This window comes from Tupaia chinensis, unplaced genomic scaffold (genome assembly GCF_000334495.1).
Source record: "Tupaia chinensis unplaced genomic scaffold, TupChi_1.0 Scaffold000069_1, whole genome shotgun sequence".
Lineage (NCBI taxonomy): Eukaryota > Metazoa > Chordata > Mammalia > Scandentia > Tupaiidae > Tupaia > Tupaia belangeri.
This window is the reverse complement of record NW_006159529.1, coordinates 1267337-1281282: the sequence shown is the minus strand read 5'-3', so window position 1 is coordinate 1281282 and position 13946 is coordinate 1267337. Positions and strand designations below refer to the sequence as shown.

General features: G+C 38.0%; 1 protein-coding gene across 1 annotated transcript in view; it reads left to right on the top strand.

The window, feature by feature from the left end:
* Positions 1–6619: 6619 nt before the first annotated feature.
* Positions 6620–13946, top strand: part of CCDC172 (coiled-coil domain containing 172) — a 94900-nt gene continuing 87573 nt past the window's right edge. Inside the window, exons 1-4 of the mRNA XM_027767414.1 lie at positions 6620–6666; positions 7170–7312; positions 7501–7586; positions 13089–13097. Of these exons, the coding sequence (XP_027623215.1) occupies positions 7234–7312; positions 7501–7586; positions 13089–13097 (174 nt within the window). The 5' untranslated portion in view covers positions 6620–6666; positions 7170–7233. The remainder of the gene's footprint in view (positions 6667–7169; positions 7313–7500; positions 7587–13088; positions 13098–13946) is intronic.

The window sequence follows — 13946 nt, the reverse complement described above, 5'->3', positions numbered from 1 at the left end:
TGACTAAAATAACTGGTAATAAAAAAACCTGTCTTAAATTTATCTTTTAATTCTATATGATCCTAAGCCACTTAAATTTATCCTCATGGAAACTACAACTTGCTGGAACTAGATTTCAAGCACCATATTTTATTCACTCTCTCATGCCAAATTCTTACTTGCCTTACAGATAATATATACCCAATAAATATTTATTGAATAAACAAATGAATTATCCATGATGGAGAATTAGAGCGGTTTCCAAGTTTTGCTTAGTTTTTGCTGTCTGGAACTCATAGTAGACTCTCTAGAGTAAGGCACCTAGGACCACCTTTCTGGACCTTGCACTGGACTTCTGCAGTGTACAAATGTGAGTTCACTAGTTCAGTTACGTCACAGCTAATTTTTTTTCTTCCACACATTTTTATATACAGTGACTCCTAAAGTGTTCGTGTAACTTTTTCATGTAATATTATGTAACATATATGTTATTTATAAGATGATATATATAATATATATGTTATATAATATTACATATAATAGTTATATAAACTTTTATATAAGTTATAATATGTCTTTTATGTGTATTATAATAAATAATATATTATGGCATATATTATTTATAGTATAAGCGTGTTTTAAGCCACTGAGTCTGGGACTTAAACCACAGTCAACCATGTAGGAGTCCAGCAACATAACCATGACACCATCTGCTGGTCCCATGTAATATATATATAGGGTGCGTGTGCTCACCAGAAAGATGGAGACAGAGACATCCCCAGGGGGGATGGCCACATCACAGTCCCTTCTCCTCCATTCTCCTCTCAGGATCTTGGGCACGCACGCACATGTGCCTGGTCGAGTTTAAGTGACTGGGTCTGGGACTCAAACCACAGTCGACTACATGGAGTCCAGCAACATAGCCATGATGCCAACTGCTGATTCCCCTATGTAACATATTTTTAATAACCAAAAAAGATTGCTTTTCTTAATCAGGGATTAAGAATTGACAGTTTATCTTTTTTTTTCTTTTTTGTAGAAATGACCATTCGAAAATAAAATTAGCACTTTTAAGCATTTATACTTAACATACATTATCTTACATGTATATTTCTAGATGTGCATGCATATATATGTATATATGTATGTATTATGCACATATGTTTTCTCAGTATCTATCTATTTACCTACCTACCTATTCTCTCTTTAATCTCTTTAATGGGGAATAGATGAATTGTCCAGACAAGTCCTGTACCTTGTCTGCTAATAACCTTCCTTCAAACTCTTATAGAAAATTTAATAACAGATAGAAGAAGAATTGTTTTAATTGAAACGATTTAAAGCCACCGGTGAACAAAAAAGACCTGTCATTGAAACAGAAGAAATTAGAAGGGGGTTCTAGTCCTTGTTCTAATCTTAATTGCATGTGCAACACATATAGCCTCCCTAGATCAATGTTAACATCAAATAGGACTGCCAAGATGTTTTCTAAGGTCCCTTTCACCACCAAAAATGCCTTGACTATAAAAGGATGAAATCAGTGTCATTTAAAAAAATATTTTTAATTGAATTTTTAAAAAATTGCCAAATGGTGAATGTGCTCACTAGAGAGAGATAGGATGGCTCTAATTAAAAAAATAATAATTACTACTCCCCACAACTTAAATCTTAAAGTCTGCTTTAGGGTGGATTATGTCCCCTCAAAAAGATGTTCTAGCCTCAGAAGTTCTAGCCTCTGTACCTAAGAACAAAGATTACCAGAAAGATTCAGAAGCTAAGAAAAAGGAAGAAACAGATTTTTCTTGAGAATATCCCAAAGTAACCAACTGTGCCGCCACCTTGACTTGTGAGAATATGTTTCTATCGTATGAAACACCCAGTTGTGGTACTCAGATACAGCAGCCTAGGAGATTAATATAAAAGAATAGTTTGTATGTGAACTTTCACTTTTAGTTTTACATTTTAGATATATAATTGGTTAAACAAGCATTTACACGATGCATGACCCATTCTCAATGATTATTCTTGAGATCACATTTTATTTTAATTTGTTACCAATGCATTACTAATATTGATTCTAGAAGTTTCAAAATGTCTTTAGAAAAAAAATTAATTTGTTGGTAATAAGCACTTTTTAGAAATGTACCTGCCTTGAAATGAAACATAGTCATTGAAATAGTCTCATTTTCTCCAGCCTCTAGTTTTAAGAGGCAGTAAAGTGAAATCGTTAAGGGTTTGCCTTAAGAGGCTATCAAGGCTCAAGTCCTAATTCTGATACATTCTAGCTACTGTATATGACCTTGGATAAGTTACTTAGCTCACTCTGCCTTGGTCCCCCAAATAACAAAAGCATTGATCTTATAAGGTTATTGGGTTGATTAAAAGAAACAATACATGTCAATGTCTCAAATAGTGATTGGTACCTAATGAGTGCTATGGTATGATTGTTTAGGTCCTCCTCCCACCATATATTGAGATCTTAACTTCTATGGTGGTGATAGTAAGAGATGGGGGCTTTGAAGGGGTTATTAGACCATGTAGGCAGAGCTATCATGATTAGGATTAGTGTCTTTGTGAAAGAGACTCATAGCATGCTCACTAGCCCCTTCCACCCTGTAGAGATACACCAAGATGATGCTTTGTATGAACTAGGAAACAAGTCCTCATCAGACACCAAATCTACTGGCACCTTGACCTTGGACCTCCCAGTCCCCAGATCTGTGATAAATAAATTTCCGTAGTTTGCTGTTTGTTTCATTTTGCTATAGGATGTATGCTTGCCAGAGAGAGACAGAAAGAGAGAGAGAGGAGAAATCACCTACCTTGGGGGATAGTCATGCTATGATCTTTCTCATCTATTCCTCCCCCTTGGGATTTTGGGTAGATGCACACATATGCCTGGCATGTTTTTCAAGCTTCCTGGTCTGAGACTTAACCTGTGAGGTATACATGTGGGATCTTACTGCTTTAACCACCAGGCTACAGAGCCAGTCCAAATTTTCATTCTTTTTAATCTACTAGTTTATTGTATTTTGTTATAGCAGACCTAATGCACTAAGACAGTGAGGTATTCAATACAGGCTAAATGTTAGTCTCTTCCTTTCTGTGCTTCTAACCACTGCCATGAGTTGACTGCATAAAGCCACTCTGACATGCCACTCACCTTCTCAGCAAGAATGGTGAGTGCAGATATAGCATTATATATAAGACAATGTTAAATACCATCCAAACTCATACCCCACCTAACTTTCTGCTTTTTTCCCCCCTCTACTTTCTATCTATTGAAATTCCACTCACCTTTAAAACTCAGTTTATATTTTATCTTCTATTGATAGTTCTTCCCAGATCACCTATGTCAGATTTATTCTCTCTTCCTCCATCATATTACCACAGAACAGGACTGAAGCTCTTGTACACAGCCTGCCTAGGAATTATTTGTACATGCTATGTCTCAATTGACAGATGATGACCTCCTGGAAGGAAGGACTGTATCTTTTGAACTTTGTACCCATAGCACCCAGTAGAGAATTTTACACTTAGTACTTACTCAATAAATGACTGTTAAACTTGCTTGAACCTGCATTATTTTTTTCTTTGTGGCAGATGCCATAAGAAAAACATAAAATAAATGAATTACTTTTTTTTCTTTCCATTGCAATATATATGCCCTGGGCTAGCGGGTATTTGCAAGCCTGGTTTAGAATTTAGGAAAGTCATCAATCTAAGAACGAAGAGAAAATGCATTTTAAATCACAAGAGCAATACAGCCTTATATAAGACCTTCTAGCAAGGCAATTATCGATGGCGCAATAACCCAGGTGCTAGTGTTATTATGAACAAAAATCTGAGGTGGAGAGACAATGAGTGATCTCAACTTTTGTATTCCATAGGTATGCAATTCAATGAAACATGTACAGATGGAAAGTTTAGATCTGAGAATCATATGTGGGTATCATAATGCAAATAATTGGCTTTCTTTCTTAAGAACATCTGTTGAAACATCTGAAGGCAGTTGTTTATACTGCTGCCAAAATGCCGACAAATATAATAATTCTCCAATGAGGTTAGAAATATCCGGGGGAAGAAAAAGACTTTTTTATGTAGTTCTCTTTTTATTAAATCTTGTTGTTGTTTCTCTAATATGGCCCATTGGAGTTACTCTATAATATTTGTTGAATGAAAGTTGAATGAATAGCAGAAACTCCTTAAACAGTTGTTGAATGAATCTTTTTTTTTTAGAATTACAGATACATTTTCAGCACATAGTATGCTCAGATTTTACCATACCATACACCACTTTTATTTGGCATTAATTTTAATAGTGCTACTTCTACTCTGAATATTATAGGATGTAATTGGCATGTAAATATCACCCAAAAAATCAACACTATAGAAAACGTATGACTAAAACTAAGTATGTAATGGCAACATTTTAATATATTAATGTCACTTTTATTATTATGAAACAACAATTGGATTGTGGGCTTGCATAATCATGTTTGCTTCAACAAACAAAATAAAAATCTAAAAACTTACTAATATCTATAGCTACAGCACCTGTAATAAGATGATAGCTTGTGCTTTATAAGCTCCAAGATTTCTTGGATATAAAGAAAATTGCAGAAGATGAAGAAGTCATTTCTCCCCATACTTCCTTCCTTGAATTTCCAGCAGCTCTCTCTTCTTTACTCCTGTGTAAGTGAGGCGACTGGGCTCCCCAAAGGCTGCCCAAATTTCATTCTGCCAAGTTTCAGTACAGAAAGAGCATGTTAAATAATAAATGTGAGTTTGAGTGTAACTAATAAAATTGGAATGTTAAATAGCAGCATGCTTTTGAAAACCAGCCTCCTTGTGAGGATGCTCCCTGTGCAAGTCCACAGGAAATCATTCTGAAGGGAGTGATATTAATTAGTAATATAATTTATCATCTGGAAGCCCTTCCCTTTGATGGCTGCTGTGGTACAGTTCATAAGCCTCCAAACGAGTGCTCAAAGAACATGGTTCCAACCACAATTTCAGTTTTGTTTTCCATCCCTGAGCAGATAAAACAGTCGTATTTATTTCTGCTTATCGAACTTTTCCATATAATGTGATGAAAGTTTATGAAGTCACAAAACATGTGCTAATGAAGAGTTTTCGAGGAAAAGGTAAAATGCTTGCAATGTAGTAAGAGGGGGGAAAAAAAGAGCAGAATCCAAAATTAAAGTAAAAAATTCTGATCCCAGATTTCTTGGTTTCAGTCTTTACTGTGCCAGAGAATAGATACGCCACCTTGACAAGATAATTAATTGTTCTGTACTTCAGTTTCCTCAACTAGACACTGAAGGTAATAACAGTCATCGCAAAATGATATCGAATGCTCAGAATAGGACTGACAAATACTCAATCCATAATGATAACTATTATTATTATTAATTTTTTTTTATATTTTTTTCCACAGCACACATCCACTTGCTAGAGAGAAAGAAAGAGGGGAAGTGAGAAATCTCTCCCTAGAGAGATGGTCATGCCACAATTCCTTCTCCACCTCTCCTTTTAGGATTTGAGGCATTCATGCCACAATTCCTTCTCCACCTCTCCTTTCAGGATTTGAGGCATACGCACACACATCCAGCATGTTTTTCAAGCTGCCTGGTCCGGTACTCAAACCACAGCGTTGGCAATGTGGGATTCAGCACTTTAACCACACTTCCTCTGGCCCATTATTATTATTTATTCACAGTAATTTCAAATCTGTAAAGGAAAAATGTGGGGTTGAGGAGGGTAATCGGGAAGGCAGTTGCCAAATTTCATGAATACATTTACTTCTGAATGATGTACTTATGGGCAATTATTTTCTGCTTCCTTACACTTTTCAGAATGTATTTTTTTTTTTACAATGAACTTAAAAATAAAATTTTATGTAGACATGATTTGATGGGAATTAAGGCGGAAATGTGCAATAGGTTAAAACTTATGACTGATTATACAGCATTAATGACATATTAATTAAGCCTATTTTGATGTGATAAATTTCTTATTTATCCTATTTTACTTTTGTAAGATAGATGATGTGACAGAATTCACATCCCCTTATTTTGGTTAATTCTAAACATAACTAAAAGATGCTTTTTAAAGTTTAACCATTATCAATTTTACATTCAGAAGTGAAGTCAAATGTTTACTTTAATGTCAATATTTTGACCTACTAAAACTGAAAATATTTTACTTTTTAATTTAAAAAATCCCATGCAAAAGTCCCAAAGGTGCCTTTCATGTTTAAGCTTTCATTAGCAGCCACTTTGGTCTCTGACACATACTGCGCAGATATTGAAGCGTTAATATTACAACGGCTTGATTACAAAAGGCAATGATTAATTTTAAAGCAGACAAAAAAGATATGCCCTGATTACAAAGGAATGATTACAGCGGAATGTCAGACACTGCACATTCAGAGCCGGCTTTGCCATTGTCAAAGGTAAGACTTTGCAAAAGTTTATATTTAGAATCGTGGATACTTTGTACTTTAAAACACTGGGTGTGCAAGCTCCGCAGACCGAGCACCCCCACTCCACGCAGCCTGTAGCCAAGCGGTGTGATCGCAGACTGGGCCCTCCGCGCCGCCGTAGTTCCCGGTCTCCCGTTCTCCGGAGCCAGGGCCCGCGTGAGGCCCTTGGCTGAGGGAACCTGTCACCTGTGGTGGTGGTAGTAGGTATCATCTTGTCGCTAGAACACTTTGAGATTTCATTTAAAAAGAGAAGGAAATGAGAGGAAGAGGACCACAGGAAGGCCCTGCCACGCAGACCGGGAGGCCGTGGCCAAGGATTCCATTTTTGTTGCCTCAAGGGCAAAACACACACGGGGCGGCTGAGTCCCCCGGGACACAGGGCACAGTTAGAAGCTGGTGGTGGCCGTGAGGGAGACACGCGGGCTTGTAAATTCTAACGGGAGCAGAGGCCGGGGCGGGAAAGAGCAGCGAAGGGGGAGGCCGTGCCTGGACCGCGGAGCACACAGGGCCGCCTCGGGCTCCAGGTCTAACGGGAGCAGAGGCCGGGGCGGGAAAGAGCGGCGAAGGGGGAGGCCGTGTGCCTGGACTGCGGAGCACACAGGGCCGCCTCGGGCTTCATGTCTGGCGCGAGGTGGAGGCAGGGTTGGAGGAGGCCAAGTCTGGCTTGGACTCGTTCTAGAATGATCTTTATCATGCCTTCCAGATCCTCAGACTTGGTTATAAAATATTGATCGTGAAGAAAGGAACTGCAGGAGCCCGGGCCTGAGATGAGTTTGGAGTCCTTGTTCCAGCACATCGTCTACACCGAGCACTGGGCCGAGCAGAGCCGCCGGGTGCTGCGGGAAGGTCCGAGCTGCCCCGGCCTGGGGCCTCTCCTGCCAGCCCAGAGTCGGCGGGCACCGGGTGGGGAGGTTGCCTTCCACTGGAGGGAATCAAAGGCTGAGGACACGGGCACTTCAGAAAGATTGATGTGTTGAACGATTTCCTTTATATTTATCTACTGTAATTTATATTTACTGTAATCTATATTACAGTAAAGTCGGAAGTAACCAGATGCCGTGAAAACATTAAGAAAACAACCGAGGTACTGAAGGAAGAGAAAATCAAGTTGGAGTCTAAGGTATGGCTGGGTGGCGCTGGGTCACTATGACTTGGAAAAGTCGGTCTTGACTTTCTGGGGCTGTTTCACTGTTTATCCTGTTGTCCTTCAAGACAGGAGCATAGGACTTCTGTGCTGGCTAGTGTAGTTCCGTGTCGCCTGTTTACAGTTCTGAATCTGGTGACATTTTCAGTCCTAACGTGAACTTGCCCTAAAGAGATCAGTTAAAGTGAGGAAGAATTATCCGTTTTGTGAGATGGTTAATGTTTTAAAAGAGCACAATGTCTTCGGAAGAATAATCGTTCAATAAGTACTTGGTGCAGTCTATACATTTTGAATAATAAATAATTTAAGTGTGCTCCATTGATGTAATGATTGAAAGTAACTCTCAGATGTGTCTCTGCTTACTGTTTCCCAATTCTCCACTACATTTTGGACAAGTCTTCCATACAAATCTGTTCTTTTTTTCCACTAGCCTTTCTTTCTTTTTTTTTTTTTTTTTTGAGCAGCTTTTGTAAAGTTCTGTTATAAGTAGAAACAGGAGAGTCTGATGGCTTCTTGGATGATTTTGAAGGGTGACGGGTGGAGTTTTGGAGAGGCAAAAAGAAGTTAGTAAGAAAAAGGAACTTGGAGTAGAGGGAGGAATCCGATATGCCTAAGGCATGGAAGGAGAGGAAGGTGTTCAAAGCAGAGAGCTGATATCTGGGAATAGGGAAAAATCATTGCAGGTTTTTGACCAGGGAGTGGGTAATAAAACTGAGGAAGATCTTTCTGAATTCTCTGATCAAGAAGATGGGAACAGATAATTAGTTAGGAAGCAAAAAAATCACTTAAGTATGTCACAATGAAGGCATAGTATGGGTGGGGGCAGTCAGTTATTTAGAAATATTTCTTCAGGACCTAGTGATGAAGAAAGCAAGCATGTGCAGTGGGCAGTCTTTTTGCTTCAACTCTATTTTAACTTTCCACTCTAAGGCATTTTCAGTTTTCTTTGTGAATAAAGTAATTGTAGAACCCTTCTCTACCTGGTGAACTTCAGCTTGTCTTTCCAAGTAGTGCTCATACATCACTCCCGTGTATATTTTGCTAAAATTTTTTTTAAGAACAATATATCATTGTATTTGTATCTTCTACTATTTTGTGACTAACAAATCTTTTTTAGAATTTTTTTTTTTTTACTCATCATTTATTCCCAATGTCTCTATCCAAGGCCTGACATATAGGGGATATTAGTGTGATGAATGAATTAATGAGTACTAATGTTATGATATAAAATAAGGAGAATGCAGTCCTTTTTAAAGGATTTTTAATTTAACTTTATTTTTATTATTATTATTTTCTAATTTAATCAGAGAGAGAGAGAGAGAGAGAGAGAGAGAAAGTAAGAATGCAAGCTACCAGGCTCGGGACTTGAACCGTGGTTGGCCATGTGGTAGTCCAGCATCTTTAACCACCACACCACCTGCCACAACCAGAGTCTTTTAAATTCAGAATTCACTGAGACCCTAGGTCCTATTTTACATGTCACTAGTATGTAAACTTTCTTTTATTAAAAATGCTAAAAGCTGGCACGCCGGGTGCGTGTGCGTGTGTGCCCAAGATCCCGAGAGGAGAATGGAGGAGAAGGGATTGTGGCGTGGGCATCCCCCCTGGGGGGGAGATTTCTCACTTTCTATCTCTCTGTCTCTCTCTGTCTGTCTGGCGAGCAGACGCGCCCTATAGCAAAAACCTCTCAAAAAAAAAAAATGCTAAAAGCTGGCACGCCGGGTGCGTGTGCGTGTGTGCCCAAGATCCCGAGAGGAGAATGGAGGAGAAGGGATTGTGGCGTGGGCATCCCCCCTGGGGGGGAGATTTCTCACTTTCTATCTCTCTGTCTCTCTGTCTTTCTGGCGAGCGCAAGCACCCTATAGCAAAAATCACGCAAAAAAAAAAAAAATGCTAAAAGCTGATAGGATGGAGGAAACATTAAGAATGGCATGATGGGAGGAAAGCAGCTGACATGGTGGTTAAGGTGCTGGACTCTCACAGGGCCGATCATGGTTCAAGTCTTGGACCTGGTGGCTTGAAACTCACACTAGGTGCATGTGCATGTGTGTGCACACTCAAAACTCCCAAGAGAGTAGAGGAGTTTGGATGTGGTATGGCCATCTCCGCTTGGGGGTAGGGGTAGAAGAGTTCTCACTTTCCCTCCCACTGTCCCTCTCTGGCAAGTGCACAGACCTTTAAAAAACATGTCATAATGTACCTTTCTTTTGCTTGAAAAAGAAAAGATACTTTCAGGATGTTTAAGTAGAAGCTAATAACAGTAATGGACAACATATATACGAGTAGGAAATGTATAGCTACACCAGTTGAGCACTCGTTATATGCTGGGCACTTCATCCATATTAACTGCCTTAATCCTAACAGGAGATTTGTGATAAGACATCATCCTATCCCATCTTTATAGGTGAGGGAACTGAAAAGATAAATGACTTGTCAATGATATGTGATTTTAAAACAATTAAACTTCCATTATGAAAGTAACAACTAAGTAATGATGATAAGTAGTTTTTTTGTTTGTTTTTTTTTGTTGTTGTTGTTGTTGTTTGTGTTTTAGGTTTTTGCCATAGAGTGCATGTGCTTCCTGGAAAGAGACAGGGAGATGGAAAATGAGATATCACACCCAAGGGGGATATTCAAACTTCAGTCCCTTCTCCTCCTCCTCTCAGGATTTTGGGCATGCATGCCCATGCTTTCAATATGATTTTCTAGCTGCTGGGTCAGGAACTTGAACTGTGGGCTGCCATTTTGGAATCCAGTGCTTTAACCATGATAGCATGTTTTTTTAAACAAATTTCTTGAGCTCATTTTAAAGTTTTTCCTTCATGAATTTCACATATAATATTCTGAAGTTTTACATGTAGTGTAGGGCAATATTTTTTAAAAAGTCACTTATGTATGTTCTTGTAAAAGTGCATTTTTCCTGGATTGGTGAAGATATTGACCTGACAGCTAATAGATGTTGTTTTTTCTTTTAAAAAAGAGTTTGCTCTTTGTTAGAGTTTCTTCATTAAAAAAAGAGGGTGGGAGGTACGCTCTAAGATATTTTCTTTGTTTGCAGCCTGTTTTTCCTGAAAATGGAAATGTAATTTGTTGCTGTATACACACAAAAGAGATGATTCAATTATTTGTACTACAGAAGACAGCAAATCCCTAACATTGTTTAGAAACATTTGCTGAAATTACTAATTAATATAAGACTCATAGATATGAATTGCTTTATAATCAGCTCATATGTATGAGTAATAATACAATCGTATCTTGCTAATAAAATTAACATGAGGTTCACAGTTCATACAATACTAATTTGCAATCGAAATGATTTGATTTATAATTATAGTCAAGATCATGTGTGTGTGTGTGTGCGTGTGTGTGTGTATGTGTGTAAAGATTTTAAGTGTGGAACCACAATTATCATGTAAATGACTAATGGGAAGAACTGAAGAAGTAATCATAAATTGATTTCTTGTTTCTTTTAGTATCAGAGTTAATTATATGTCTGCCAATAACAATGAAAATATATTTACTTGAATATTTGACTTGACAGTTATTGACCAATTTATCAAGCAGAAGCAGCAGCAGGAGAAACTAGAACATGATTTGAATGGGGCAGTGCTTGAGCTATTGTACAGAGATAGATTCAGAAAATATTTGGCCATTTATTTTAGAGATTGCTTTTGGTCAAAAAAATGTATTTAGGAAGTACAGTATTCTTTAAAATTTTTTTTTTCTGTTCTGTAAAACCCAGGTAGCATGTAATTAGAACTTGAATGATAGCATTTACCTTTCAGGGCTCAGTGAGTCCTTTAAAAATATATGGTTGCAAAAGTCTCAGATTATATAGTATGAGTACTTTGTGCCTTGGATAGCTACACTATGCCTGGTTAGGTTTTGTAATATGAAAACAGAAAGATGAGAACATACCTTGGATCTGCATTAATGCTTACCAATTTATCTAAAGCTTCTGATAGTCAAGGAAAGGTTTTATAGACTCGATGACAGAACAATTCAAAATTAAGAATTCACAGAACATCTAAAAGAAGATCTTCTATTTTTAAAAATAGCATATAGTAAAAAATTTGGGCATATAGTTTTTATGCGCATATTAGGAAATAAACACTATAATACTATAGTCCCTTAAGTGAAAGTAAATACAGGAAAATCGCAGGTTGTTCTGGGAATGTTTCATTTATTTTTTATTCTTATTTTAACTTATTGAATAAACATAATAATAATAAGGAATATTTCATGAATTTTTAAAGGAAAATCATATAGAAATAAAAAAGTAATAAAGGTGGTTCCATTTACTTCCTTACTTCAAAATATACACATTTCTTTCTTTTTCATTGTAAAAAGTAAGGGACCCTTTCAGAACAGCAGGCAGAGTCATATCCTTTAGCACTGTATTACCTTTGGGAAAGAACAAAATAATAAGTTATTATCATGTATAATATTGAAATGGAGTTCTATAATTGAGGATTTTTCGTTTTTAAAAAAAGAATTATTTATTTATTTAATTCCATTTGTTATTGTTAGCGTTTTTTAATTTGACCATCAGAGAGAGAGAGAGAGAGAAAGGGGTCTGGGACATGAACCATGGTCGGCCATGTGGGAATCCAGCGCCCTTATCCATTACACTGCCTGCTGTCCGCGAGGATTTTTCTTTCTTTATGTTTAATCAAAAATAATCTTAGAGCACCAGCAGTTAGCGTAATGGCTATGTCGCTGGACTCCCACGTAGTCAACAGTGGTTTGACAGACCCGGTGGCTTAAACTCATGCATGTGCGTGTGCGTGTGTGCCCAGGATCCCAAGAGGAGAATGGAGGAGAAGGGATTACGGCGTGGCCATCCCCCCTTGGGGGGTGATTTCTTGCTTTCTGTTTCTCTCTGTCTGTCTGGCGAGCGCACGTGCCCTATAGCAAAAACCTCTCAAAAAAAAAAAAAAGAAAAAAGAAAAAATCTTAGCTTCTGCCTAAATTAATCTAATTGTTGATTAAATATGCAGCATAGATAAAAGAAGGGCATTATTTTCCCCTCTAATTAATACTTCTTTAAATAGCATGTGAATTATTTAATCTTAATTTTAGAAAATAAAGTGAAAGTTATGTTTGTCAAAATGTATCACACCTGTATTTCTATTCATTGTGACTAAGACAAATTTTGAAAAGTTACACTTCGTTACATATAGTCTCTGTGTCACCTTCATGTGGAATTCCTTACAGCCATGTGATTGAAAATGTTGACAGTCCCAGATGAAGCTGAAGGGGGATGGGTCAGAGCATAAGGTAAGAATTAACCTTAAACGAGAGGAGAAATACCTCTTGTGTTGTAATAACTAAAAATAATAGGTGGAATCTGGCAAACAATTATTTTTGTATAAGATCTTTGCTAAGCATTTTACAAACATTATCTCAATTTTCACAAGAAGCTTATGCAATTAGTATTACTGTTACCTCCATTATACATTTAAGATATTTTAGGGCCAGCAGGTAGTGTGATGGGTAAGGTGGCTGGATCCCACAGGTCCAGCGCAGTTTGAGTCTTGGACCTGGTGGCTTGAAAAACACACTGGGCTGGGAACCAGCACTTAGCATATTGGCTATGTCACTGGACTCCCACGTAGTTGACCGCGATTCACGTCCCGGACCCGCAGGCTTAAACTCACACCAGGTGCATGTGCGTGCATGCCCAAGATCCCAGAGAGGAGAATGGAGGAGGAGGGATTGCGGCGTGACCATCCCCCCGGGGGGTGATTTCTCGCTTTCTGTCTCTATGTCTCTCTCTGTCTGTCTGGCGAGCGCACGCACCCTATAGTGAAAAATCTCTCCAAAAACAAACAAACAAAAAAACACACTGGGCTCTTGTATGTGTGTGCATGCCCAAAATCCTGAGAGGAGAATGGAGAAAAAGGGGTTTTTGTGTGGCCATCCCCCCCCAAGTGGTGCTTTCTCACTTTCCCTTTCTCTTTTCTGTGTTTTTGGCAAGTACATGTGCCCTATAGCAAAAAAAAAAAAAAAAAGATGGTTAGTAGTACAGTTGACCATTTGACAACAGGTTTTTACTGCCCAGGTCCACTTACATGTGTGTGTGTGTGTGTTTGTGTGTGTGTGTGTGTGTGTGTGTGTGTTTAATACTGTAAATGTATTTTCCTTATGGTTTTCTTTTCTGTAGTTTTCTTTGTGTGAGAAGACAGTATGTAGTACATGTAACAGAGAAAAATATGTGTTAATAGACTGTTTATATATCAGTAATGCTTCCAGTCAATAGTAGGCTATCAGTAGTAAAGTTTTAGGGGAGTCAAAAGTTACATCAGATTTTAGAACATGGGGGGGGGTCAG